The 24526-nt window shown below is 34.2% G+C and overlaps 1 protein-coding gene across 45 annotated transcripts in view; it reads right to left on the bottom strand.

Moving 5' to 3' along the window:
* Nucleotides 1-2044: 2044 nt before the first annotated feature.
* Nucleotides 2045-24526, bottom strand: part of EPB41L3 (erythrocyte membrane protein band 4.1 like 3) — a 152823-nt gene continuing 130341 nt past the window's right edge. For 10 of the 45 annotated variants that reach the window (XM_087890445.1, XM_087890446.1, XM_087890435.1 and 7 more), the window contains 14 exons: nt 20746-21312; nt 13141-13194; nt 12632-12667; nt 12397-12471; nt 11571-11762; nt 11411-11485; nt 9077-9778; nt 8486-8608; nt 7464-7817; nt 6234-6365; nt 5634-5732; nt 4793-4873; nt 4427-4543; nt 2045-3026 (listed from right to left, as the gene is read on the bottom strand). In XM_087890445.1, the coding sequence (XP_087746571.1) occupies nt 4433-4543; nt 4793-4873; nt 5634-5732; nt 6234-6365; nt 7464-7817; nt 8486-8608; nt 9077-9778; nt 11411-11485; nt 11571-11762; nt 12397-12471; nt 12632-12667; nt 13141-13194; nt 20746-21312 (2601 nt within the window). In that variant the 3' untranslated portion in view covers nt 2045-3026; nt 4427-4432. The remainder of the gene's footprint in view (nt 3027-4426; nt 4544-4792; nt 4874-5633; nt 5733-6233; nt 6366-7463; nt 7818-8485; nt 8609-9076; nt 9779-11410; nt 11486-11570; nt 11763-12396; nt 12472-12631; nt 12668-13140; nt 13195-20745; nt 21313-24526) is intronic. The other 35 variants (XM_087890465.1, XM_087890457.1, XM_087890453.1 and 32 more) reach the window with 15 other exon arrangements.

Here is a 24526-nt window from a genome sequence, read left to right as displayed (position 1 = left end):
TTATGGATTTAGAGAAATAATTTTAATAAAACCACAATCATTTGCTTGTTTACTTGCAAGTACAGTGCAACCTTAATGTATCATACTTTGACTAAATGGACTTTGGACACAGTAAACTCCAACACAAACTGTTTAATTTAAATAATATCCAAATGACTTATCCTCTGATTCAAAGGCTTTTGGGAATAATGGATACCCTCAAATCTACTAAAATGGGATTTCCTTCTGAATTGTGTTAAGTAGAATTTAATCCTTTGTAAAATGTTTACAATTATATCATTTAATATATATATATATATATATATATATATATATATATATATATATATATATATATAGCTAGATCTTTTAAAAAGTGACATATATTGAAACTTTTTGAATAAACTATTTTTGTACTAATTTTAAAGATATGAGTAATCAATAAATTATGAAAAACAATTCTTAAAAGGTTTTAGCTTTAGCGATAGCACTTAGACTTATATACCACAGTGCTTTATAGCTCTTTTTCGAAAGTTTATAATGTCCCCATATTGATCCCAATAATATGAGTTCTCATTTTACCGACATTGGAAGGATGTAAGCTGAGTCCACCTTGAGCCTTCTGTCAGGATTTAACTCCAGGCTGTGGGCAGTGTTTGCCTGCAATAGTGCATTCTAACCACTGTGCCACTAGGGCTATTAAAAAATAAATTATCACATTTAACCAAACCAAAAATTGTTTGAAGATCAGTAAATAAAGTAAATACAAAAGAATACAGAACTAATTCCAATATATTAAGTATCATGAACATGACCAAAACCACTAATATGTCAAATAGAAGCATATTTTGACTGGAAAGCTATGCCAATTTTCTGAATGATAAAACATCCAGAATTTTTATAACAGCCTTTTAAAAACCACTTCTGATTATTACAAAACTGCATCTATAGTGATTACTTTTAAGGCTGAAGCTAAGGTAAGTATCTGAATGGTTCTGTGAGGGGACATAATCTCCCACTATCAAGGCTAAGAAGAGAATGGCCTCATTTCCATTAATACAAACAGGTAGAGGCCTCTGGAGAAGGCCCTTTTCTTAAACTCTGGAGAAATAGATGCTATAATTATGGTTGGTTTTTGTGTTCTGCAATGGATTAATATTTTGACTACATGGCTTCGATTGTACTTACAATAAAAGCAACTTTCTGTCATAATTGAAAGCTTCTACATTAAGAATACAGTGTGAGTGAAAGGTTATGATTTATTGCTGTGTATAGAGTAAAATATTTAGCACAAATTAATTCTTACTGTCATTTGTTTTAGAATTATATAATAGGTGGGAGGCACCTAACATATAAACTGGACATGTAGCTCCAGACCTGCAAAAGATCCTATATGTTTTCTCTATAGATTGTCTTTATTTCAAAATATTCTATTATATTCTTTTCTTTGAAGAAAGGCTTCTATTCTAGCCTTTGTTCAAAGTTCCTGCACTTGAGCTAGACAGTGTGTATGCTGTTATTGACAAAAATAACATTTTAGATACTCCATTATTTCAAAGCCTATTAAATGAAGTTTATTACATCTTCTCTTCAGTGAAAAGATATGCCTGAATTGTGAATGAGCAACTAAATTCAAACATCAAAGGCACAATACTTCAGCATTTCACTGATTGATCACAAAACATATCTTGAATTCTTCCAATATAGCATTTAGAGCATTTTGGCTAGATTTAGAATATAAAATACAAAACTATTTTTTAAAGCTAATGCTCAAAAATATTTAGTTGATCATGTTTCTCATTAAATATACATGAAACACATTACATAGATATATAATACAGAAGAAATCAAATTGAAGTTCTATGTACAAAATTGAACAACAGAATTAGTTTTTACAACTTCTTTCATTTTTCCTTGATCTTCTATTTGTACCTACCTAAATCATATTGAGATTGTATGAAAGAACATCTCTTTAACATAATAAATGCCTTTGATATTATACAAATAGTAGCAACATTTAAACATAGCAAAAACATTTTTAGACACAGACCAGTACAAATTTAGGTGCATTTACCACTTTTATTTTACTATGCAGAAACATACATTCGCCATGTATTGTGATGAAACTGACAGCATAAAAACATAGGATCCCTTTAAATTGATGTGATAATAAAAATGAAATGTTTTGTAAGTGTTCTGTACGGTTTAAGGCTTAACTCTGACCTAAGTAAGGAACACTGACTAGACTTGCAAAGGAAACATCTTTCTCTGAGAGTGGACAGGACTTGGTTTTGAAAAATCACATTTTCAGATGAACATATGTGAGATGCTAAGGAAAACATACATTTTCTTCAAAATAATCACAATGCAAATTTATAGATTGAGACTTTAGAAAAGTGACGGCAGGATTTCTAACTTTAACAATTCTAAAAATCATTAGCTACTAAGGGTTCCAAATCAGATAGATAAAGCATATTTTATAAGCATTTAAATAAGATTAGAGATTCACCATTGTTTATATAACAAGAATAATAAAACCAAATTATAACAAGTATATGATTCAAGTTATTTGTTGAATAAAGTATGTTATTGGCACATCTAATGTAATAAAACATATATATATAGTACCTGTACAGCTTCTAGTATTGTAGTGTGATCTTGATTTCCCTTAAACAAAACTTTGCACACCCCAAGAAACTGTGTTTAGACTTTCAATAAGAGTAAAGGCATGAGCTGTTTTAGTGTAGCATAATACAATTGTTTTAACTGTTGATGAACGTGCCATTTAGATGTAAGGTCGATTTAAGAAAATAAAAATGCTGCTTTTTTGTAATTTTGTTGTTTCATGCAATTATTAGATTATTAAAGCTGATTCAAATTGCTGTAACTGGGGAATTTCAGCCAGTGTCCTTAATTAGCAATTAAAATCAAAATCTTCCACATTGAAAATTTCTCTGGAGAGATGCAAGTCAGCTGGGTTAGAACCAAGACTCCATATAGGCTCTGATATTCCCACTGATGAAGTTCATAAGAAAGCTACTCTAATCCTGCAGTAGAAAGAGTATAGTTAAATTCTATCAATAATAAATCTAAATAAGAATAAATCTTTAATAATAAAGTCACAAAAAGAATTGAAAATATTTCTATACAAAAGAACTCTTTAGGCTTATGCAATGAGTCATAAAAATAGTAAGTTGAGTTCAGATCTCTATTGTCTGAAAATCTATACAATTATATTGATGGTTTTTTTTAATGAGAGCCTTTTTGATGGCAGATCTATATTTATAAAAAATGTAGATGTTAATCAAGATATTCCAGATTAAATTCTGTAATTCATCTGTAATGAAAGGACAACAGCTATAAGCACTAGAAAGATTTGATATTTGGGATAACTAACAGAGTAGTTATTACTGGCCATGTAGAAGTCTTGATTCAATGTAAGTTAATAACATAGGTAACATTCCCTATAAAAATAACTGCTATATGTACACTATATAAATACAATATTTGTAATTCCCAAATGTTCTTCTATAAATAATTCCATCAATTTCAGTTGTTCTTCAGGTTCTGCTCATAGTCCAAGACTCATCTTTCTTTGTTCTTATCTTCAACTTCCTCACATATTGCTAAAGCAACTGATTTTTGAAAATGCTAATGTTTCATGCAGTAACACATAATTTATATGGACATAAGGAAAACTTGTTTGAAATTAAAGTTATACTAGCAGTTCAAACAAAATAAAAGCCATCTTTTCTTTTTTACACACAATATTCAGCTTTTGTAGAGTATACAAGTATCACTAAATCTTGCAATAGCAGGTTAGTATGCCAAACATATTCTAGCACATGCATATAGTAACTGCATTTAACACTCCAATGCTAATTTAGCAAGAATTTGTCGGCATGCCTTTATTCAATCACAGCAGCAAAAAATTGCATATTATTGTCTCCTTTTAAGAAACAATCATAAAAATTGCCAGAACTTATTAGGAAACTTAGAAAAATGAAGAATTTAAAAAAAGGTTATTCACAAACAACTTTGCAGTCAAAACTTAAAATACTGGTATTTCAGTTCAACATACTTGCAAGCTTTCTCGGGCAGAATAGTATTTTACGATTAGAGAAAATGCTTTCTTTGCCCACAAACTCTGCATAAGCAATCTTCAGGACTGTCAACTTACAGAGCTACTCCATGGAAAATGCATAGCAACTAGCAAGCAGACACAAGCAAATGGGTTTCTCCTATTTCTCTAACTGGCATTAACAAACAAAAAAAAAGGTTCTACTCCATAAAAATCTAAATAGCCAAATCATTTTTTTTTTGTACAAAACATAGTACAAATGCCAGAAAGAATAAATAGAAAGGATTAATGATGGGTTCAGGGAGAAGGAATGATCTTTGTCACATGCCAGTCTGTGAGTGCCTGGAAAAAATCCAGTCCTCTTACCTGTAGTCAATCCTCCCCATCTTCTGGTGTGATTTCTGTCTCTTTATGTACCACTACTTTGGTCACTGACATGTCAGGGTGCTGCTCTTTGGCCTCTTTAATTGCCTGAGCCAGCGCCTAGCATAAGGAAACCACAGAAGGGCAGAAAGGAAAAGGGGGTGGAACATGCATGATCAGTAGCAAGGTGAAGAGAGATTCATGATTAAATTTACAATTTCCAAATGAAGAAATGTGACTCAAAATAGACATTTTACATTTGAACTGGATTGTAATATATTTTAAAGACCTGCTGACTCTAAAACAGACTTTTAAGTTTATAGAAAATAGATTAATTTGGAGCTAATTTTAGAAGCTTACATGTCATACCTGATCATGGTCAATGTCTGCATCACCCGTTATCACAATTCGTTTTTCAATTCTTGTCTCTGAAATGCCTCCTTTCACTGTCTTAAAGGGAGAAAAAAAAATAACTAAGATCTCAAGATACTGTCAAAGGAAGTTTACTACTTTTTTCCCTCTGGGATATTAGAATGTTTTTGCCTCTATGTTCCATGCTTTCTTTTTAAAGGCAGCTTGCTAAATGCAAAATGGTACTCTGCATTTAAATAATACATATGGTTGATATGCTGTTAATTTTCAGAATACCAAATGCGAAAGTGCACAATATGCATGTGCAATAGGAACAAGTTTCTGATCTCAAAGGTAAAAAAACCCTCTCATAATGTTAAATAGAAACTACATCATAAACAACACTTTTTGGAATTTATTGGATAGATAGATCACTGGTCATTTAAAAAGTGATAGTTATCTATTTATGTTGAAGATGCAAAACTCTGAAAAGTGCATTAATGCATATGATTTGGATATATGCCCCAGGAAATTCCATAAGGGTTTAATGTTCTTAACATTGTTAAGGGAGTTAAAACTTAAAAGATGTCAGTGTGTTGTTGAATATTATTCCTAAAATTTGGAATCTGTTTATAAAGAACTTTGGATCAGTTTCTAATTTATTCTTTATGTGTTGCATTTTAAAACATTAAAATACATTTTTTAAAAAAAGGCTAAGCCATAAAAAGCATACCTAGTTATGGCTTCTATTCCATGGTTAACAAATAAATGATTACTTCAGTTGTTTCAGTCAGATATTTATATATTTAACAATAAACCTATGGCTATATTAAATAAAACAAATTTCTGATACACCTACTTTGGTGATATGTGTAGTAGTTGTAGTACTAGTAGTTTCAGAAGTAATAGTCTGTGCACTCATCAGAACTCCTGGTTCAGAGTCAGCACTAGAATCCACCTAAGAAGAAATGATAAATGCATTCAACATTGTAGTTAGTCCTATAAAGTTGGCAAACATTCTACTATGTAGTAGAATTTAAAAAGTTCACTTCTTTCAATAGCCTTTCAATTGTCCACTTGTCTAGGACTGAAAACCAGACAAAAATGACTACTAGCAATATTGTATCCATCTTTTATTCTTTAACCTGTTTATTCATTATGAAAGAACCTTTCCTGTATTAAATATTTTAATGTTATTACACCAACAACTTTTTCAATCAATATTTAAAAATATTTACATCATGAGAGCAAAACTTTTTTCCATTACCAATGATCTGTTGTTTTTTTTTAAAAAAAGATTGGAATTGGTCTTAAACCATTATTAGAAGATTTTTACTCCCAATGAAGTTTAATTTTTTAAATATATGTTGCTCTTGTCACCAATCTGTTAGCTTCAGTGCAAATTTTATTGTTTGTAGAATCTGCCTGTTTTTCCAATCTTTTTATTTTAGTACCTTACCTCAGATGATTCATATGTAATAGTTTTTGTTTCAGTATGGACAACAGGTACTTCTTTCATAGAAATTTCCGATTTCTCTCCACCCGGAGAAGCACTGCCAAAACTGACTGCCTCAGTCTTCACAATGGATGACTGTTCCAATGAAATGTAAACATTGGACACATTAAAACTGTTTGATTTTCTAGTATTCCAGAGTAAAATGTAAATGAATGCTCTTGCATAAAAAGAAATATCTTAAAAATATATAAACTTACACCTAAACAGCATTTTTACCATTATTTATATTAAATTGAGAACATATTTAAATAGCATATATCTTTTTTCATTTAAAACTTAAATTTATTTTGTTGTAGCCCAAATTTACATAAGCTTATTTTCCTTTAAATAGTTAAAACAGGGCTGAAAAGATTACATATACGGCAGTTCTACAATTAGAACATTCTAATAAATCAATTGGGAAGTGTTTTCAGACTTGAAATTAGATAATTTCACAGGTAGTAATTTTTCCATGAAAGATTATACTTCACTCTTTGCTCTAATAAAATATGTTCAAGCATCAGCATTAAGCTATATTAATTAGTCCAAAATGCTTCTTAAAGAGTGCATATGATGCTAAAAAGTAAATAAAAAGAAAAAAATAAATGTAAAAATGATCACTGCAACGAACATCAAGACGCCATGCATGTAAAGAAGCATTGTGTTGCTTCCTGGTTAATTTTTAAAATGTTTAATGTGATCTGCAAAGAGTCCCAGGAGTTAAAGGGGAAAGCAACCTTTTTTTAACATCTGCATGTATACCAGTTGGGAGAAATGGAAGAAAATGAAGCAGCAGATATTACTATGAAAGACAATTTCTGCATCCTGCCTTGGATGTACATGCCTTCCAGATGGACTATGTGCTATTTTACATTAAGTTAGACAGTTGTCTGTATTCACACATCAAGGAAAGTCCTGGCTGTACTCGCAACTACAACTTTTCAGGCTGCTAGCCATAACCATATAGTAATCATGTTGCCACATTTAAATCTCATACTAAACCAAATAGTGACAATCAATGAAAAGGACAAGTTTAGCTTGCAAGCCATACAAGTGAAGAACAAACACACATGAAGCTGTCTTAAGAAACAAACTGCTCACAATAACGTTAGATGCATTGCATAACTTCCTTAAAGAAGTATACAGTAGTTTATCTTTTTGTTCAGAATCAGCAAATTAAACGTGTTTAATTACCTCAAAAAGAGGTTTGCTTTCTTGTGTATTCAAAATATGGGCTGATTTACTTTGCTCCTCTTGCAGATCATGAGAAATAGTAGCAGTTTCTTCCTGTTGGGTTGCAGCTTTTTCCTCTTTAGCCCCCTCAGTGATAGTAGAGCCCTCTTTCCCTTTGATGCTAGAAGCCACATGAGATATTGTCTGTGCTGTAGCATCCAGCTGAAGGCCAGCCAATTTAGCAGCATCCTCACTTGCATGCAAACTCATCACATGTTTCTCCTTGACTATTAAAGTTTCCTGCACAACCTTCTTGATGGCTTCCTGCTGTTGCTCCTCTGTTTTCTTTTCCTCATCAGTTTTTGTTTCTGTTTGCTGCAGGAAAGGCAAGTTAATATTAAAAGCTAATGTGTAAAATCTACAATTAAAGACCATCAAACTTGACCAAGGGTTTGTTTTGCATGCTTTTACTTTGTGTGCAGGTGATCTGAATGCTCAGAAATTCCATGTGATTTCTGTTATTAAGGACTAGGGTTCTGAAGAGACCTCAGTTTGAAGGGCAAAATCTGATTTGGATTTATACATGGCATGCTTGGACTACCTATTAAAATATAAAATGCTTCAGAAGTACCTAAAAACCAAATTAGATCATGCTGTAGCATGATCATGTGATCAGGAAAAAGATGCAACTGCCTTAAGATGTACCTGACATGTACATTCACATCCTTCCATGTTCCAAATTATATTCTGCCCTTTAAATCTGGATATCTGCATATCATTAATAAATATGAAGTCCAATTTTATCTTTCATACACTTAAATTCTATCTCAAGAATAACAAACTAACTACTACCTCCCAGTTTGGAATTTCTTCAAGTTTAAATGTACAGTTTTAGGAAGGGAAAATACCCAGCATGTGCATTAATGTTTTCCATGAAGATCCTAAAGATGTGCAAATAATAAAGGAAAACTCAGTGTTGCCATAAAATACTATGACCCATCAAGAGATAACCACTAAAATCTAAAGATGAATCAGATGGCCACCTGTGCCCAGCTATGTGAAGTAGCTGTAACCCCTCCTATGAACTCAGTTGGTTTTCTTGCAGATTCTATTAATGTGAAGATACCAGAACCATCCAAAGTTTTTTCATCGGAGAGTTGTTTTGTCTAAACAGACAGAGAAATATATAGTCATAGGCATATGGACACAGAAAGAAAAACAGACACACACAAAGTTTATGTTAATTGACACAAAGACAAAGGAGAGGAGGAAATGTGGCAGGGTTACAAAGAGAAAATAATGGAAAATAAATTAGCACAAGTCTGTACTGAATGTAAGCAGTAATACAAACAAGCAGTGGTTAGCACTGGTCTGCTGGTCTTGTAAAGCATTATTTTCTCTTCAAAAACAAGCAATAGCAGCATACTACATTTCAGTAAGACCTTTAGTTTAAATGCCTAATATCAGCTTTGTATTGTGTTAATTGACTTAAATCAGGAAGAAATAATAAAAAAGCTGGGTTGGCTGTTGTCAAAATAAGGCCAAGCAGCAAAAAGGACTAAGAGGCAGGGTAGTGCAGAATATTGTCTTAAAAAAGTCATGCTTTGTTAAACTGAGTCAAAGTTGTATGTTACCACTACTCTTGATGCTGATGACTCAGTGACATAGTGAGCAGTAGCAATGGTAAAAGGTGGCTCCCTGCCATGTTTCCTCTCAGGTTTAGTTTTCCAACCAAAAGTCTCTCCTTTTAGTTGTTCACTCTCCAGCAATTTCTCAGCTTTGGTTGTCTGTACACTTCCCAGCGTATCGGGCAACTGCAAATCTTGATCTGCCTTCAGTGTTTTTTTCACATTTTCTTCTTCTGGACTTTGGAGTCGGGAGTCTGCTTCTTTAATTGGTGTCAAGGACTCAGAGACCCTCCTTTTGGCATCAGATAATCTTCTGGCCTTCTCATCAGTTACTGGTTCTAGAATTTCATATTCTGCTACTACAGGAATGATTTTCACGGATTCTGGCATTGCCATTTCTATGTTTTGAAATGATGGCAGTTTTTCTCCCTCTTTTACTTTAGTGGTCATGGTTACAATTTTCCCAGAAACAGTATCATAGGATTTTCCTAAGGTATACATTTTCTGCTTATTGTCATCTTTTGAGAGCAATTCACCTTCCAAGTCCTCAAAGCTCTGTATGTCAGTGATACTGTGTTTTAAAAGCTCGGGTGGGATGTCACCAGTTTTACTGCTCATAGTCATTAATTTGTATGTCACAATGGTTTTCGATTCACCATCGACTACCTCAATGGGTACTTTGTCTACAATAACCCAATCCTCAGTGCCCTATATTTGAAATATAAAAGCTCAATTAGAACAACTAAGAGGTTACTTCTGTCAGGAAACTAAAATATTACACCTTTTAGGTGATTACAATAGCTACCTTATTAACATCCACATTTCTAAAGTCTTTTCATAAGCCAGAAGGCAAGATGAATATTTCAACTTGTGACAACTAAGTTTAATACATAATAAAGCAACGGGGCACCATACTGTCTTAATATTTTACACATTTTCAAAAAAATGCTAGCTAGTGGGTGAAAATCATTTAGTTTTTAATTTTCTTCAACACAAAATACTGCTGTTTTAAGTGCAAAATAGCGCTGTTTGGAGAAATGAAACACTCTCCTAACATCTGAAAATGTAATTTAATACTCCAAACCCAGGTCTGTGAAGTTATGCACTTGAAACAATTTAAAATATTTTGGGAGGTGAATAAAATAAATGGAGGCAAATCTTTCTGCTTACTAAAATATTTCGTACTCTCTAAAATACTGCAAATGTCACAGACCAGTCCTTAATTCTTCACTACATAATGCATTTTATAACTTTATATAAATAATCAATACATTATACTCTGGATATTCAATTGCAAGTATATGCTGAACCATCGATTTCATATACTTCCAAGAATATATATTTAATAGTGCTCCTGAATGACAGCCCATAATGTTACTAATCAAAATTCCTGGTGCAGCTTGTCACTTTCCTCAACATTTAGTTAAGAAAAAGAGATGAAAAGCAGATGATTAGAGACAGAATTACAAGTGAAAGACAGTAACACTGGGATCCCCTCTAATATTCCAGATTTGAGATAGAATAATTGAAAATACTTTCTAAAAGCACCTCAAGGTTCTGCTATTTGTATAATCATATACCTTGTGGAGGTAAGGGTGAATTCTTTTTTTAGCTCATTTTAGCTCCTTCTAGCTCAGTACCTCCTCATTTAAAAATGATTTAAGTTTATAGGGTAGGATCACCTTACAACTGTTATTCCCCTTCTTTTCTGAATGCATATATGGAAATACAGTAGACAATATTGGAAATGTTTATGAGCATTTCTAGTCAGCATGGTATTTTCATTCAGGCCAGAAATGCATCCTCTGAATTCTATACAGGAGTAGGTGAAGGGCATTCACCTTAAATATCCTACCCTACTTCTATATAAACATATTTGTGTACAGACTTGATTCTTGCTGCCATTTCTGAAGATTCTGCCTGCACAATGAAAATTGCACAGATAAGAATGAAGAAGTTCAAGCAATATTTTGATAAGCATGCTTCTTTACCATAAACACATGTGGAAAATATATTTGCTGTAATAGTAGAAGCAGATCCGATTTTTTTAAAAAACGCTACAATGAAATGAATTCTAAAGGCAGTTGATATTGCTTATTATTTTCACTGAGATGTTTAAACATGTATATATGCAGATGTCCAGAGAATAAATGATGAGATTCTAAGCTATGAAAACCTAAAATGCAAAGAAATCTGAAAACAAATCTAAATCAGAAACCTTTGCAATATATTAACCAAGCCTTTAAAAATGCACTGCCAAAAGAAATGCGATGTATTTATCAAATTATCACTTTAACATGTAGCATCTTTCAGTAATAAAAATACAAACTTTCTTTTTACCTGAGAATCAAGAAAGGCCGTGCTTTCCTTCTGTAAAAATATACGTTTTTCAGATTTTTCTTTATCTTCTTTGGTCTAGAGGACAAGATATCTATCATTAAAATCCATAAGAAGGTTGTTGGAGTACAGATTCTTGAAAAACAGGCAGATATGCACTCACCTCGTCAGGCACAAGTGGTTCAATCATAGGGGCTTCTTCATGTCTTGCAGCAAGCCGGACTGGCGATGTTGAAAGTCTCTTTTCCCATTCATTAGTCCCTGAGATATCTGTGGTGGTTTCTAAGAATGTCCGTTTCAGCTCACTTATATTGGTCTGGTGTTTTATCAGATCTTCCTGGGTTTTATCTAGTTCCTGGGTTTGGAAAGGGGAGCGCAGCATTTTTTTTTTAAAAAAAAATTGAATTGACACAAGAAGAAAACCAAATCAATTTTCAAAGTTAATCAGCAAAAAAGCCTTGATGAGATTAGCTCTCACAGCACTAACACAACACTCTTGGCAAACTTGCGTTTTAAAGGAAAGGTGTACAGAAATTCTTAGAACACTTCACACATAACAATGTGGCAAGAGCATTTGCCACTAGGTAGGATTCCTGTTAGAGGTTGCCAGCCAATCCAAACTCCCTGCCAACTGAGCCTATGTTAATATGCTTTCATGAGCATCTGTGCTTTGTACATTGCTCTGTAGGTGGAAAACATTTCCTGGGCACACTTCAATATGCAATGTGTAAAGTAGTCCTCATTTATGTGAGCATCAAATACTTTTTGGGGAGTCATAGTTTGCACACATTCCAGAAAGAGACTGAAAAAAATCTATATACGTATGCAACAGAGTTCTAAAAAACAGTATAACAGAAAATCCTAATCTTAACATCTGATTTGTTAGCAAGTAAAAATGCACGTATCATGCATCATATACAAATTCACACCTTAACCACTATATTTAAAACACACATAGAATACATGCACTAATATATACCCATACCAACCTCTAACATAAGATTACTATGTTTGATATACACATTTTCACCCTGTATGCGCTTAATCAGACTATTCTGAAAAAACTGAAAAAGAAAGGGAAATGTGAGGACCACAATATTCAATGAATGTAAAAATGCTGTTCTAAGCAATGTTTGTAAATATTGTGGGAATATGAATAAACACAAGCAGTTTAGCCATGGAGGACAACATACACACAAAAAAACAAGGAATTCTTTCACTTGCCTGTGCTTTGAGATCACTATCTTCCTCCTGATCTGACTGTTTAGGTAGGAAAAAAACCCAGAAAATATTATTTTACTAATAAAAATCATTTAGTGACTATAATAATCATTATAATGTTTTTAAACAGTTCATACTCATCGAATGAACAACATATATAATAAGTATTGAAAGCTCTCCTGGCATAACCTTCACCCAGGTGCATCTGTTTTAAAAGCTATCTCAAAATGTTTTGAGAGTTGCCAGAATGTATATATAAACAGAGATAACTGAAATTAGTGGAAAACTTTTTCATATAGAAAACTATTTATGCACTGTCATAGGACATACCTCCACATGGCATAGGGCCTGGTTACTTGAGGGAGGGCCTGTCTTGCATAGCATCTGTCTGGCCAATTCAATCCTACAGTGCTTTCATTACTAAGGGGTATCAGCTACTAATGCTAACATTCAGAATATCTAAGGTACATGATACATTCTTTTGACAACAAATTCAGAGCAACGGTACACACCTCTGTGGCAGTGGTTTCACCATCTGCTGCAGTGTCAGTTCTTTCACTGTCAGTCTGTGTTATATAACCAGGTACCAAGAAGAAAGCAAGAATAAGAAATAAACCCAATTTGTAATTAAACAAAATCATAGGTTGAATTGTCAAATCTACATTCTCATGAGTTGCATTTTAAGCATTTTTTAGACAAATGATAATTTAAAAGAAGCATAATCCAAAACAACAGATCAGACAGCATTAAGATCAAGGCATACTGTACAAAGTAGTGGCTTTTGTGTTACACAGAATCATTAAATTGTGGAGCTTGAAGGAACACAAGGATCACCTAGAACAATACTCTGCAATGTGCAGGAACACCAATTAAGCCATCCTCGAGATTGGTTAGCCTAACAAAACTTAATCAGAACAAGAAGATAGTTTTCTTTATTTTTTTTAAAGAGAGCCACTGACTTTAATAAGCAACAAAATGTGAAAATTGCACTTCTCTATAATTTTGGGGAGCCCTATACTTTTAATGAGACATTATAAAAATATTGTTCTATAATTTGTTCATTTAGAGAAGGAAAATCTATAAACACATCTATTATAACAGTCCCTTGACTTTTATCCCCTTATTTGCACAAATGTTTTTTCTCACATGGTTTTAAGGCTGTCTGCATTAGCAAAGTTTTAACAAACACACAAACAGAACGAATTTAGCTATATCTTAAACAGAATTAACATTTCTCAACATCGAAATATGATCTAGCTGCAAGAGAATCCTTTGTTATGTAAATCTGTTTTCTATCAGCGTTTATAAAACATAGCAATGTATTTTAAGTAACATTTAGAAAGTACAAATGATCAAAGTAAACAAAGCACAGCATTATCCATCCAGCATTGATACATCCTAATATGTATCATGAATACTTTAATTTTATTAATACTGTCTCAAAATGAACAACAAAGAGATTTTTAAAAAATACTTTAAAATAAATGTATAAAACATTGAATGGGGTTATTATGAAAAAAGTCAAGTTATATAATGATCCAAAGGATTGAAATATGTTTTAAAATATTCATTTAAGACAGAGTGGTTATTTTGTATAAGTAGATAGATAAATAACATGCTGTCCAAATGTTTTGGACTACAACTACACAATCCCTTGCCATGCTGTTTGGGACATATAGGAACTGAAAGCCTATACAACCGGACAGTGTCAGGTCGTCTACTTCTACAGTTGTTCAGGATCTCTTCATGGGCAAATGATGTAATATATTAAACATGCAATTGGATTAATTCATCTTTTGGGATTGCAATAACAATCACTAAATTGACGGAACAGTTTACCTACAGGTAGTCTTTGCTTAATCACTATTCATTCAGTGATTGTTCAAAGTTAAAATGTCACTGAACAAATGGTAGTTACGACTGGTCCTCAAAGTTGCAGCTGTTGCAGCATTCCCACAGTCATGTGGTTAAAAGTTGGGCATTTGGCAGCCTGCCTGCGTTTACAATTGCTATGTGAGCTTCAACCCGCTCCACCCATTTGCATGCCATTTTGGTTGTCGTGTAATCTGCCATCCTTGCTGACCGTCACCATCTTCTTCCTCCCACTGCTGACAAGACACCCCTGGCCAAGGCAGCTGCTGGGCCTTCACTCTTATGTGAGGCCTCCATGAACAGCAGCATTTTTAGGTTAATTCTCTTGTTATTTCGATGCAAGAAAAAGAAGCATCACATTCATTATATTTACAGGAAGTCCTAGCTTAATGACCAGTTGAGTAAAGACCATTCGGTTATGACTCCCTATCCTCAAGGTTACGACTGCCACATCTTCCCTTGAAATCCTATGATTGCATTTCAGATGCTTGGCAACCAACTTGCATTTATGACTGGTTGCAATGTCTTCCTGTCACATGACTGCAATTTGTTACTCTTTTGGCTGGCTTCCAGCAAAACTCACATCCAACTCTTTGGTGTCATTGGCACCATAGGTTCTTACGACAACATTTGTCCTTTTTTTTTTTTTGGCAACACCAGTTCTTCCACATTTTTGCAGCTACTCTGCAAACTGAGTTTCTGCCCAGTCAGATATTTTATTTATTTATTTTATTTTATTTTATTTTATTTCCAATTTATATACCGCCCTTCTCCCCGAGGACTCAGGGCGGTGTACAGCCAGAATTAAGAACATGAAATACAAATATTAAAAAACATTAAAATATATATAAATTTGGCCCAAAAATTAAAAATCACAAACCAATTTAAAACTTTTAAAAATTTCTTCTTAAGCCAGCCCGGCTTGCTGGAAAAAGTGGGTTTTAAGAGCACAGCGGAAGGTACTAATGTCTTGGATTCTCCTTATCTCTGGGGGCAACTGATTCCAGAGGGTAGGTGCCCCCACAGAGAAGGCTCTCTCCCTGGCTCTCTCCCAATCAGCCTACATTGTTTGGCTGATGGCACCCTGAGGAGGCCCTTTCTGTGGGAGCGCACGGGTCGATGGGAGGTCGTCGGTAGCAGCAGGCGGTCTCGAAGATAGCTAGGCCCTATGCCATGGAGCGCTTTAAAGGTGATAACCAACACCTTGAAGCGCACCCGGAAGACCACCGGGAGCCAGTGCAGTTCGCGCAGGAGCGGTGTTACATGGGAGCGCCATGCTGCTCCCGTCACTACCCCCGCTGCTGCGTTCTGGACCAGTTGGAGCCTCCGGGTGCCCTTTTATTTTATTTTATTTACTTTTCCAATGAATTGTGTTAACTGGGATCCATTTAGCCTTTCCCCAGAAGATGAGATGCACTGAATCATGTCTTTGTAATATATAAGCTAACAATTATGCCAGTGTGTTTTAGCCACACTTATCCAGAAGGGTGATCTGACTGTATTCTACCCTGCTCATAATCCCCATGTATATTTCAACTACCTATATCTGTTTCTTTTGTCACTCCTCTGCCAACCATATGTTGGTGGTGATTTCTTCTTTATCTTTTTAGTATCTCATGTTTCAGCAATATTCTTATCCAGTATTGAATCCTTCCAAGTTCGAAAGCAGAATCTAGTCTATCAAGAGCAATTAATCCCAAAGGATCACTGCTTCCTTATCAATTTCTTCAGATGTTTTATCATTTCCAAAGTTGTCCATGCATTCAAGTGTTTTTAAATCTTCATACAGTTTAAATGGTTGTATACCAGCTGTTGTTATGTAAAAGAAGATGGATGTAATCTACATTTTTTGTTGCTTTGCTGCTATAGTTTTAACATTAGCCTGTCTTCGTTGCAATTCACTTTGTTCATTCCAGAAACTGATTATTTGATTTGCAGAAGCAACTAGATTGCATTTGGTTTGATTATTACATCTGTTTAGTGATGTGCTCAGCCAGGTGTTTTTGTGTCACCCTAAAATGTTCACTATATTTGTGCAACGTTAATCTGTTCCAAAATATCCCTGGGAAATGCTTTCTTTCCGCCATGGAAGGAATCATTTTTCTACAGTAACCCAGTTTCTTCTTACCACAAGCCTTTATATCAGTGATGGCTAACCTTTTCCTGACCAAGTGCCCAAAGTGTGTGTGCGAATGTGCTCACTTGCCCGATAACCTCCAAAATGCAATGCGCGGGCAGGCCCCCCGCACATGTCTTGATCCTGTGCATGCATGCACGGCACCCTGCACGTGCCATGCCCTCGCACGTGTGGCACAGATCCAAAGACTAGCTGGCCGGCGGGAGCTGTGCGTGCATGCGTGGCAGAGCTGAACTGGGGCGACAGCTTGCGTGCCATCAGAGAGGGCACTGCGTGCTACCTCTGGCACGCGTGCCACAGGTTCGCCATCACAGCTTTATATCATTCCTCATCTTTACTCAAGATCTCCTTGTAGTATGAATATGACCTAGAAAGTTATGTTTTTGGATCTTGTTTTCTTATGTTATTGAATATATGCTACAATTCATAGCACAATATTCCATTTTACAGGAAATCTCAGGATTTTACACCACTGAACTGACACTAATTCCTACTAGCCTATCATTCTTACTAGAAGGCTTGCTGTACTACAAGCTGCATAGGGAATCCTCTCTTAGGTCTTTATAGTTTTTCTATGTTTACTTGAATGAAAGCCCTTCACACTTTATAAAATTAAGTGAGCTCCAGCTTTTTATGCAGATAAAATTGTGTCATTTTGCTATTCCCTTCTCTTTTACTCAGAATTGAAAAAGCAACCTTCTAATATTTTTTTATCCATTGTGTTCAAGATACCAATTTACCATTATCCAGGCTATTGGTTCTATTGCCAAAATACATTCCACAACACATCAGTATTTGGGTAGTCAAATGCATAAGGATACATTTTGGGGAATACCAGCAGACATTACAATTTTTTCTTAGCAGACGTATGAGCCTCACATCAAAGTAAGTCTGCTAGTTACCCATACATAGTGAATACACAAAAGAACAGGTTGCTTACACATAATTATGGATTTTCAAAAGTTCATCAGTGCACTCCTATGAACCTCTTCCATTCCCCTAGCAAATGTTTGTCCTGTCATGGTACCTTAAGTGCCATGCTGTTCCTTATGGAACTGAAAAGAGACTGGAAGTTGTATTCAGAAGCTTGGCAACATAGGGCTCACTTCTACCAAACATACACCTTAGCTACAGAGTTCCTAGTAGTGCCTTTGTGCTGGCAAATCATTCACATGTATAAATATAGAAATGGCCGCTCAAAAGTATATAACCAGAATTATAATCAGCCTATTCCTTTTTTGGCCATACTGCTTTGGTTGGATTATATCTACGTTCACATGTGTTTGACAAGGAGAAACACTACATCACCAACACCAGTTCTTGCATTATTTGCTTTGTTAAAGACTAGGATAGCACTGAAACACCAAGGAGTGCAGGAACATTAGCAGCTACAAAGTACATTCTGGGATGCGGGGGACAGGGGGACGGGACATTATCAGTTTACCATTTATTTATTTATTTATTTTATTTTAATTTACAATATTTTATGACCAGCCAAGTCCAGAATGATTTCCTAAGCAATTATTTGTAAACAAACTAAGCTCCATTTTCAATGGAAGCCATTTTGTAAGATGATCAATGAAATAATCTCAAATCCAAATGTGCTTATTGACATGAAATGTTACCTTACTTTACCGAGAACAGTTGTTAAAGTTGTTTTAAACAAAATTTGCACTGATATATTTAGTATGGTGATACTTATAACAACCAGTGTGAATGTTGGACTACAACTCCCTTAATTCTTATTAAAAGGAAGATGCAGTCAAATGTATCTACAGCATAAAGAATGAAGACAGCAGTTTCAAAGAAATAATATAAAAGTATGTCACAATTTCATTAAAATAACTAAATCAATGTATTAATTTTGGGGCACACATTCCATTCAGTGATTGTACAAAATAAAAATTAATGGTAAAACTAAAATGGTGCAGTTACTTGGGAATAAGTCCTATTAAATAGTGATATATTACAGTCAGCAATTAATTTGTTATGGTAACAATTAAAGAATTTCTTCAGTCCAAAATAATACCTGCCTGTTAATTAGTATGGCACTTGAACGGTTTAACATTAAGGTTATTGTATGGCTCCTAAATAAATTGCAAGGAACGTATGGCATACCTATGCAGTGCATCTTGATCTTTTTTTCTCTATGTGACATCATATCACTCTGACCCTGCATTTCCTGTCTTGTCTTTTCACCAACTATAACTCTAGAGACAACTCACAAATTGCATCTAGAGTTATAGCTATTGCTAGCTAAAATTCTAGATTGCTCAAGCATTTTTACATCAGAGAACATTTTCAAATCCAAAACATTTACTTATTATTTAGATGTATTACTTAGAATGGAGTTTCTTCTGCTCTTGCAAAGAATTTTACTGCACAATGCTTTATGTATCTATTCAGAAGTAAACCCTATTCAATTCAATGGGCTGTACTCCCAAGCAAATGGATTCAAGACATGGAGGTAATGCAGAACTCTAAAGTGAGATTTTAAGCAGCTTTAAGGGACTTTTTCCCAAAGAAAATAATTACTAGATCATTGACCAACTTGAAGTCTGTTGGAACGACTGCTGGAATTTAAAAGCAGACATTTTTCCTAGCTTATTATATTCATAACTGCTGTGTTTTGTTTTGCTGATGTAATGCAGACATGCCAAGATTCAAAAGAAAATGTCATGCAATATGTCCAAACAAGAGAAGCACCCTGGATTAGGCACAAATCGGTGTAATTTAGCAGACAATTGTTAGTCCTGGTCTAATCACAAGCTTGGTTCATATATAACAACATGATTTGGAGTTACAATATTGATACCTTTCAACCCAGGATTGCCAACTAGTTTGTTGATCTGAAACTCGAGCTTTGGCATACACAGAACCCTGAATTGGCAAATATTAAGGCACATTATAATTTCTATACAAACAAAATAATTAATTGAATTGGTATAAAGTTTAAAGCAAGCATAAGTCTAACTGCATAGTTCCAAATCATGATTTGACACTACATCTGAACCAAGCCAATCTAAAGCAAACAAACTAGGAAACTCATCCTATCCCATATCCCAGCTACATTTTATTTAGAATAAATCTTCATTTCACTTACTGGCAAGCAAGTTTGCTTCGTAATGAATTATAAAATATGCTTTTAAATTATTATTTGGGTTGATTGGTAATTCTAATTAAACAATTTGCAAAATGCAAATGTTTCTATTCAAAAACTTATGATTTACTTAAAAGATGCTTATAAAGTATTTGCATCTTATACATTTGACACTATTCACTAATGGTACAACTCAGTTTTCAAATTTTATGTTATAGAAGAAAAAAATAGTTTGGATGTAGGAGACAGTATTTTGTCCTAACTAGGCTTCATTAATCCTATAAAAGATTTATCGCTAGACTAGAATACTTCTTTGTTAAACCTGGTTAAGCATGTTCTTCACTTTGATTATAACTCTTATTAAAATGCTCGAAGCAAATAAATAATTCAGACAATAAGGGAAGTACAAAATAGAAACACCCTCCAGTTGTGCTCTACTCCTGTGCCTGCATCCATGCAGCTTTGTGGGCTGAAGTAAATGTTAGACACAATTTCCCAGCTATTCTTCAATAGATGGGATTATTCCAAGAAATTCAGATTGGATCTATGGTATTCTCATTTTCAGTACACAAATTTTTTTGACATTAAATCCCTTTTAAGAATAAAAGGTAATTTAGAACTTCATTTTCCTATTTAGCTACAGTGTTATAAATTTTGAGCTGGATGCAAGTTCATATAAAAACTATTTACTTTCAAGGAGCAATAAACAAGCAGAATGCTTTCTCATTTTACAACTGAAAATCCACAACTCAGGATTATATTTCAAATACTATTTGAAATTTTCATTTCAAAGCAATTTGTAAAAGTTATCGTCTTATACACTTTGTGTTGTGCCTAACCCTGGGCTCAAGCTACTCTCTCAACACAACAAAAAATTTAAAAAAAATCTGAACATATCGGCACAGACAAAAATGAGGTTCTGAAAGGACTACTGGTGCAGCATTCTAACACTGTTTAGGACTGAAACAATGAACACAAAAAAAGTGTGTTCTGTGTCGAGGTACACACCTCTTCGTCTGAACTGTCACTCAGGTCATTTTCAAGTGAAGCAGTCAAGGAGGCCGCCTTGGGCTCCAGGTAGCAGAGGCACATAGCCAAGGGAAAGGAAAGAGTGAGAGCATAGGGTACAGAGAAAGAAGCAGAAAGCAAAAAGAAAAAGATGAAAAGGAAACAAGGCACGAGGGAAGGTGAGCGAATGGGAAGGAAATGCTGCACACTTTGTGGCAGGATGTTTGTTTCAGACAGGTTTGGAAAGGATAAGTAGCCATCATCATCCAGGAGAGAAGGGAATGATTCTGGAAGTTGCAAGGAGAACGAAAATAATGTTCCACCTTTTCTGGCATTTTGCTTATAATTAAATGCCATGTCATGTTCAATAGAATAAGCTCTTCCTTTTCTGCTCAAGTTCAAATCGGTTTCATCGTGCTTTTGAACGGTGTTTTTTAATGGTTCACCATCTAATAATTTTTTACTATTCTCCTTACACCTCCTCCTATGGAGTTCTGTTGAAGATGCAAAGGGACCAGTTGATGACGATGACAAGGAGGTTAATGAATCAATGCCAGGCAAAAGTGGCTGATGAAAGAAAAGACAGCAAGTGCAAGAGCAAAAGGACAAAAAGAAAATTATAATTGGTTAATTTCCTCTGTATATAAAAGTTAATTGCATAAAGTTAAAAGAACAAGTTTAATTGAATTAATTATACCAATTTCCATGCTGTATTCTATGAGGGCAGCCAGATACAAAATCAACTCATCTGTTAAAATACATTATTAATTATCTTATTTTAAAAAGTCCAACATACACATTTAATTGCTACATTAAGTTTGCAAACTGGAAATTCTCAAATTGAAAGGCTTAAAATCACCCTGCAGAGCAATGAAACTATATAGGCTATATGCTTCTTTCTGGTATTAACATCTACACCATTCCCTTTTTAGCTCATTGTACCTTCCTTTTTAGCATTCCAAAGATATAATCTGGCATTTCAAAAAAAGAGCAGGAATGCTAGTCGGTCATTCTCTGAATCCACAACTGTAAATCTGTGGTTCAGCACTCATTCTGCCATCATTTTCCCAATTTGATCATCACCGTAAAATGGATAAGGAAACTGAAGAGGACAATGATGCGAACAAGTGAAAGGGCAAGTAATACTTCACAATTTCAAGTCTATTTTCCAAAAAAGGATTTCTTTCTCTGAGTCTTTAACCAGAAATTCCTGCAATTCCCCACGATTTTTGGAGAAGACTATGATATAAAACTTTGCATTACAAATTTCTATAAGATTCTGAACACAGAAGAGTGTGTCTATAGTAATTCCATATATTGCTATAATGAAAACAAGAGCAACTCCTCCCTCTATTACAAATTTAACTAAGATCTCTTACTAAAGTTGGACCACTAATTACAAAAAGAGAGAGCAAAAATTGTTTAGGATTAACAAAATAAAAACCTAAGGAAGTAAGTCTTCTTCCATGGCCTACTGACAACCACCCAAGTTTACCTTTACAGAATGTTGAATATTAGAGAAAAATGAATAAATGGAGGTTAAGAATGAATTGTCGTGTCCTGGATAGCTAACTCAAACAAAAGAGCTTAGACTGCAAAAATTCCCTTTAGTTCTAAACAAGATCTACCTGAAAAATAATAAGCCATCTTTATAAAAACGAATTTACATCAAAGTTTATCTTATTGCAATAGATCTGCTTCCAGATAAGTCTGTATAGGAATACAGGATATTTTCTTTTACCTGAATGCCAGAATTTTCCTACTAATAAGCTGTATTCACCTGTGTCTGAATCTCTCAAATTATGCTTAAGTTCAGGCCCGTACAGTATCTTACATAAAAGTTGTATGAGGACCCAGATTGTTAGGGGGCAATATGCTATTTAGTATACTGTCTTTGGTGTAAGCCGCCTAGAGTCCTTGGAGAGTGGGCGGCATAGAAATATGACTAATAAATAAATAAATAAATAAATAAGTTGTTAATGGAAGATAATATTCACCGCTAGCATAATAATCATTGCTAGCAGTAGAACAGGAATTCTATATCAACATAGCATTTTGTACTTGCTCCTTGTATACTGACAATTATTTTAATTCCTAATTTATTTTTCTGAAACAGCAGCTGGATAATAAAGAACAAATATTTTCAAAATTTCCATCCATGAGGAATGCTTTTGGTCTACTGATTAAGGCACCAGACTGAAAACCAGGAGATCATGAATTTTACTCCCACCTTAGTCAAGAAAGCCAGTTGGGTGATCTTGGAACGGTCATTCTCAGCTCAGCCCAGCCATCCCAGCCCACATGGTTAATGTTGTGGGGGAAATAGGAGGAGGAAGGTGGGTTGGATAAGTACGCTGCCTTAAGTCATTTGTTCAAAATAATTATGACGGAATACAAATAAATAAATAAATAAAAAGAAACTTTGTGTGTTATATGCATTATAGAGAATTTCAAGAGGCCTTCTCAACCAGGACTGTCAATGCTGACCATAACATCTAGTTGATTAATAAATAGTAGCAAATATTTTCTGTCTCTTTGTTGCTGTATCGTTTAGATTTATTCCTCTTGGATTGTCCTTGAATTATGGAGGTTACTAACCTTGTCATAAATTATCTTTGTAACTAATTTATAAATGGAATTCAAAGTTTGGGTTAGCAATTTAAAAATTCTAAATGACTTGGGACTTGGCTAGTGGGAAAATTAATTTAATTTTTGATAAAAACCTGACAGTCTTAGGGTAAGCTGCTCCATTTGATTACAAGGTACTGATCTAAGAAATATGCACAAACATAGTCTCAGTAAAAAAATACTGTCTATAACAACATCCTTCCCAAGAAATTAGGTTTACCTTGTTCACATGTATATTCCATAGAGTAGAAATTTCAGCAAATGCTTTACTGTATTAGCATTACCACTGCTAGATTTTTTTTCCTGGTTTTTGCTGCTTTGAGTACTGTGAACATTTGTACTGACTGATTATTGTTGTTAATGATTTTATATTTTTCAAATCATGAGAACAATTCCTTTGCAGAAGACAAAAGTTAGAAACTAAATATTTAAGTAATCCTACACATCCAATACTTCACACAGTGTTATGGGAGGTTAGATATAAATTGATCAAACGGATTTTCAGATATTTCAGAATGTCCATTGCAACTGATCTAATTAAAAATCCCTAACATCTTCCAATAAAATTCTAGAACTCCTATTGATAGAACAAACAAATAGTATGAAGAAATAATGCTCACTGACTGCAATGCATATAGTATTTCTGAAGTAAGCTGTGCATCCTGTTAAAGATCTGGTGATCTCCAGATGTTGCAATTAGAGTATACATCACTATTGATTATTTTGGCTAGGTCTGCTAAGAGTTGGTTCAACAATATTTGGAAGTTAAACATTGTCCATGCTGTTGTAATTCTACTTCTACATTTCTGGACACCAGTTTCAGAAGGAGAGAGACTGAAACCAGTGAGCAGGTGTGGGCCTTGTACAAAGTTTACATATGTTTTGATACAGTCATACTTGAAGATATTTGCAGTTATGTAAAACCAATCATAGACTGGGTCCTAAAATGGAAGATACAAATCCCTATTTATATAGGAAAATATTTATTTTGTAGTTTCTTACTACTTATCTTGGTATATTTTTCTCTGAACCACTTTTCTCGTATTATTCAATCCCTTAATAACGTAGACATAATTACTACATTGTGGTATCTATTTATTGCAACTTAAGCACTTTTATTTAAAGTTCTATATTCCAACACAATTCTAATAGG

This window comes from Pantherophis guttatus, chromosome 3, assembly GCF_059756535.1.
Source record: "Pantherophis guttatus breed Tessera chromosome 3, ASM5975653v1, whole genome shotgun sequence".
NCBI lineage: Eukaryota > Metazoa > Chordata > Lepidosauria > Squamata > Colubridae > Pantherophis > Pantherophis guttatus.
This window is presented reverse-complemented; position numbering and strand designations above follow the sequence as displayed.